Consider the following 6,000-nt stretch of genomic DNA (forward strand, 5'->3'; position numbering starts at 1 on the left):
TTCCTACTCTGCAGCCACGCCCAGGACCGTCATTTACTTCATATGACAATGGAAGCTGGCTGAGTTTAGAGCACATGCATATTGAAGTCACTGTAGATGATTTAGGTACTCGTATATTGACATATGATATATCTGCTTCTGCAAGATCTCATTTTTGGGTGGTGTATTTCTGTACTAAGCGATAGATTATAGAATCAGGCCCGATGTTATGGGAAGGTGACGCAAGAATCACTTTGTATTGGAATATAATTATGTCTGGTAAGAGTGGTTTTAACGATGCACCCGATTTTCGCGTGCTTTACAAATTGCTGATTTGGCTAATGCTAACTCAGATTCTTGAATGCATTTAAATTACTGTATGATTTTAGCCTCGTCTTGTGTCTCAACTGACCATTGGGGGCGTGTCAAGTATTCTGAAGCATTTCAGCACTTTTAAAACAGCGTTAGCAATATTAAGCAACATGCACTTCTAAAGCAATATTAACAGTATTAAGGTTGTTATGATTTATCATGCCTTGAAACATGTATGCGACAGAAATATGAGAAAAGTGCTGCCAAGAAAGCGTATGTATGTTCAGCTTCGCACAGCTTGGCTTTTTGCTATTAAGCAGTTCCAAATATGGAATTCCGATTCCGGACACAAAATGTCAGATTAATGGCTATTAATATGGGCAGAAGTTCCGGCGTTTAGGCTGGCTACTTAAAATGACGTCTTAAGCACCCGGATAGCCATAAATGGTTAGAACCATATATGGACACCCAACATTTTCTATACTTGGCTGGACAAAGGTTACTGGCGAGCACTGCCGTACGAAGGTAACTCTAGTGTGCCTTAATTTTAACACGAGGAATGAGAAAGGGTTAATCGAGAGCATTTCTGTGGAGCTGGTTGGATAGCGGCCAGGACAAAAGAGCTTAGCAGAAAATGGATGGCTTCCTGCCAGGACACAAAGTGTTGGCTTGAACCCAACCAGGACAAATTGGCTGCCGTCCCAGCAAGTGAGTCATCTAGCGATCTCTGCGGTGACTATAAATAAACCGCAAGCGCGGAGCCATTCGGAGACGCAGGGCTGGGGGTGACAGGCAGCGAGCAGGTGCTTCCCCGCAGCGCGATGAACTGGGACAGAGTCCAAGCCAAAGCATAACGCATAGCGCTTAGATGTGAGTGATTATGCTGGAGATATTTTACCTTATGCAATGATGCTATGCACTGTGATTGCTGAAAAGAAATGAAATAATACAAAATGAGGCTTGTTGGATTATGCAATCATATCATTTAGAAAGGAAATAATGCAACAAGAGATATGCTGGTTCTATACGCAACTATAATTCTAATATTAACCATTTTGGCTTATTTCTGTAAATAATCTATAAAAACCAAACTCCTGAGTGGATCTATGCGTGAGAGATGTAATCATATTGTCCTTTGAACCTAAGTGCTCACAATTAATAATAACATGTCCAGCTAACTTATGCGGGCTCTGGGACGAATAGTGGGCGCAGTTCCAAACTGAGATTTCTAATGAGCAAGCTACCCTAAAACTGTGATATAGTTCTCAGCTCTCCCCAGGGGTGGCCAGGGGAGGGTAGGGCTCTATAAGCACGACCCTAGGAGTGTGAAAACGTGACACTTCTTCACTAGGCTGCATGGGCGCACATTTATTATGGCACTCCGGGGCTGTCCAGAAAAAGTGTTCCGACATGACGCTTCCCTACGATGAGGGAGGATTTAATGCCCCACATCTTGAACTCTATTGGTTCGCCACCCACTGGTATGACACAACGCAGCAACCCCCGCATGTCGAGCTGGAACTCCTCGCTGCCAGTAGATCTGACCTCAGGACGCTAATCATGGACAGTAGGTATGAAGACGCGTGCCCATTTGCCCCAGTGGCAACCACGTTGCACGCTTGGCGCTTCATTACAGACACACTGGGAACACCATACCCATACTACAAATGGCTCCCGTTATAGAGATACCCAGGGTTAGGACCCACATGTGACGCCACGCTGGAAGCACAGTGGCAACGGTTAGAGTACAGGGCGACAGATGACCTGTTCCCGGACGGGACATTTATCATTCCATCAACCTGACGTCAGGGACATACCAACAATGCGATCTAGTTCATGCAATACTACAGGCTGCAAGCAGCGGTCTCGGCGCGATGGCCGATGTTCCCATCAGAGCCTCCGGAAAAGGAGGAGCTAGCTTATATAGCCAACTCCAGTGGGGGGCGTAAGATACTCTTGACACTGTACAAAATGCTACTTCACAAGAGGGCACCATAGCCCCCTAGGGCAAAGGCCAAATGGTCCGAGAATCTTGGAGCAGAACTGTCAGATAATCAGTGAAAGGGCATGTGCGCACATACTAAGAATGTATCTCCCAAGTTTAGATTTAGAGGTATACAATTTAAGCTTCTGAATGAACTGTACTACACCCCCAGGAAACTAGGCCAAATCAGTCAGACTGCCACACACTGTTGTCCTAGGTGCCACTGCCCTCAGGCAGGTCATATGCATATGTTTTGGTCATATGTACGATTGGATACATTCTGGGACTCTGTTTTAAAGACCCTATCGGAAATTGTTGATGCCCCCCTGCCTTGTGCTCCTCTTGGCGCATTATTTGGTCTGTGGGAAAATTTCCCAATAAAAGACTTAGTTCATTTGTTAATGCTTAGTTAGCTCCGCTCATTTGTATTTGTATTTGTATTTTTATTTAGTTTAGTTTATTTATTTATTTATTCATTTGTTTTGCATGCTGGCGAAAAGATGAATACTCATAGGATGGAAGAGCAAAACCCCGCCTGTTACAAAAGCTTGACTAATAGCGCTCACATGGGCCCAGAATAACGAGGAATTGTATATCGAATCATTACCCCACACATCCCGCCCGAAAGATATATGGTCAGAGTTCACATTTTATCTAACAGCCCTACCTGCCACTGATTGATACCTGATTCATTGCTGTTCCCCTGATGAGTTAGGAATAATTGATTTGATTGTACGCTCTGACTTAACCCCTGATTCCGCTTGTTGTAATCCTCTCTGTATCATCTCTCTGCATTGAGCACTGTATATCCCACTGTACTCTGCTTCTAATGCCAAATAAAGGTTTAAAAAAAAAATTGCATTGTGTTTTCAGAAATATAACAAGCAAAATTTAAAATTAGCTACGTTTTACTTTTTTTCCACGAGGAGATTTCTATATATTTTCTGGTTGCAAAATAAGTCATGTTTACCTTTTTGTGTTCACTGCCTCGTTTTCAGATCGGTTTATTACTCCCAAGATATTACGTAGAAGCATCTGATCTCCTCATGCTGTGTATACTAAAAACATTCTCATTTTTTGTGTTTGATTTCTAAGGTCACCTTGGACTGCCATCTTGGATTTTACCCAGCACGCCTTGCAGCATGAAGCAAATGTTACTGAGGGGAATACGAGGTGACCGATACACTTGCCTGCTCCTCATCCTAGGCACATTTATGCTTTCTGTGTTTATACACAGGAGTACTGACATCCCCAAAACTCTGTGGGTGTATGTCACTCCCAGGCCGACGACCGGTCCCAATATCACAATGAATTACACTGGCCTTCCAACCCATCAGACGAAACCAACCACCCGACACCCTCTGATACCACCCTATCCCCATGACTACAAGTTCATTCTCAATGAACCAGACAAGTGCAAGCCCGAAGCGCCATTTCTGGTCATTTTGGTCATTGGAAACGCTAATGACTATCAAGCGAGACACGCCGTCCGAAGCACCTGGGGCAATGAAAGCAATGTCCCCGGGGTGTCCGTCATCAGGCTCTTCCTGACCGGGATTGCCCCCCGAGTCCAGAAGATGCTTGAAGAGGAGAGCGCCACCTTCCATGATATCATTCAACAGGACTTCCTAGACACTTACAATAACCTGACCCTGAAGACCTTAATGGGGATGGAGTGGGTAGCCAAACATTGTCCGAACGCCAGCTACGTCATGAAAATCGACAACGACATGTTCTTGAATGTGGACTTTTTGGTCCACAATCTCCTGATACCTGGGATCCAGGTGAGAAGAAACTACATGTCTTGCAATATTGTCAGAAATGCAGAGCCTCAGAGGACCAGAGGATACAAATACTACGTCCCTAAAGAGGTCTACCCAAGAAACAAGTACCCGCCGTATTGTTCTGGACCAGGCTACGTGCTTTCTGGGGACCTGGCCAAAAAAATCTATGACGTGGCTCAGACCATGCAGCTAATTAACATGGAGGACTGTTTCACTGGACTTTGCATGGTAGCTCTGAAGCTCAACCTCACAATTCCCCCCAAAGGCGTGTTCAATGGACACCACATCGAGTACGACCGGTGTCGGTTCTCGTCTCTCATAACCGTGCACCACTACAGCCCTCAGCGCCTAATGGAAATATGGCCTGACTTTCAGTCCAGAAACGTCTCTGAGTGCGAAACGTCACGATGAGCATTGCTTCGATTTTTAAAGATGGTTGACTGCCGGTTTCAGCAAGAACATTCCCGCAAGATCACGCTGAGGCACTAAAGTAATAGGCAGTTACCCATGTTAATGCTAAGGCCTCATGTGTGCAGGTTCAGGAAAAATGCAAAGGTTTAAGGGAAAAATGACATTATGAACCCTAACTCGAAATCCCATTTTTCTTTAGAAAGTCTCAACCAGGGAACACATTGAAGCACAGCTGGTTAGTGGCTACAGGTTGAAAAATGGCAATTTAATCAAATTTAATGTCTTCAGAGCGCCCAATTACCAATGTGAAAATGTTACCTCTTTTTGTATTTTGACAATATGTCTCTACAAATAGTGTTGTTTTTTTAATAATGTATACACATTGTGGGATGTTTTTATCCATGCATCCAAGCCCTACCTCAAAACTGTGCAGTACTGCCATGGAAAACCTCATGGTGGCCAGAGCTTCCCAGAAAATGCACAGGGAAATGCATGAAGAATAGGCTGCCACTCATTTTTGCCGATGTTATGGGCACAGAAGGGCACTGCCTAAAACCACCATTGGACTACCCACACAGTAGTCTGAAACCATTGGGAATGGCAATGCTGATTGCCAAAAGCAACCTAGAATTGCGAGGAATTCATTTTCTTAAATCCCAAAAAGGGGTGCAGTACCAGTACTCACCTCTATCAGAAAGCCGGCGTTTTAAAACAGCACCAGATTTTTTTTATATGTGTAAAACTGAATAGATGAACCCAAAACAGGCCAAAGAAAGACTTACTGAGAGGTGGATCCAGTGTAAAGTTATATTCTGAAGTGACTTGAATGTTCCTAACAAGACTGGCTGAGCTCTGCAGGTCTGCAGCAGCCTAACTGAAACTGGATTTAAAACTACCAAAAATCGAAATGTTTAAAAGAAATGAGTGACCTACTTTTGAGTGTCACATAAGTTGTCACTGTTGAAATGCCATAGTTTTGAACTTAGAATCAGCTTTCTAGCTGCATATGTAAACATTGTCTTGACTTAAACTGGGTAACAAAAAGTGACATTTTATCTGAAGCCTGGCTTAAGGAACTGAATTCTGCCCACCAGCTACCCCCGACAGGAGATGAGACTTGCACAACAGCTGTGTTCCCAGGCCTAGCTGCCCTTTTGCTGCTCCCACCAAAAGGGATATGACACTTCCCTGATTGAATTACCTGGGCTCTGCAGGAAATTGAACAAAGCCCTGTCCTGACTCAGGCAAATGTTTTATTATGGGGCCGTAAAAAGTGGCTTCCTCCTGGAAGTAAAGGGGAGGAGCACTGCCTGTGAGAGCAAGCTGGCTTGGCAGAACTGGAAAAACCAGAAATTCAACCTTGTGCTGGGGGGAAACCACACCCCTGTAGCCAGAATATGGTTTTAGAAAAAGATTAATAACTCATAGAGCGAACTTGTGAAAATTATTTAAATGATACCATAATTCTTGTGATTTTTCTGCCCACATTTTAAGAGGTTTTTAGAACCGGTGGCATGATCTGGGGGCAAG

The 6,000-nt window shown here is 44.1% G+C and overlaps 1 protein-coding gene across 3 annotated transcripts in view; it reads left to right on the top strand.

Moving 5' to 3' along the window:
- LOC138468292 (beta-1,3-galactosyltransferase 2-like) overlaps positions 1 to 5,180 on the top strand; it is a 268,296-nt gene extending 263,116 nt beyond the window's left edge. For all 3 annotated transcript variants that reach the window (XM_069608780.1, XM_069608779.1, XM_069608778.1), the window contains one exon: positions 3,371 to 5,180. In XM_069608780.1, coding sequence (XP_069464881.1) covers positions 3,418 to 4,470 — 1,053 coding nt within the window. In that variant the 5' untranslated portion in view covers positions 3,371 to 3,417 and the 3' untranslated portion in view covers positions 4,471 to 5,180. The remainder of the gene's footprint in view (positions 1 to 3,370) is intronic.
- The last annotated feature ends 820 nt before the right edge of the window (positions 5,181 to 6,000 follow it).

Source organism: Ambystoma mexicanum, chromosome 4q, assembly GCF_040938575.1.
Source record: "Ambystoma mexicanum isolate Mex_15411 chromosome 4q, UKY_AmexF1_1, whole genome shotgun sequence".
Classification (NCBI taxonomy): domain Eukaryota; kingdom Metazoa; phylum Chordata; class Amphibia; order Caudata; family Ambystomatidae; genus Ambystoma; species Ambystoma mexicanum.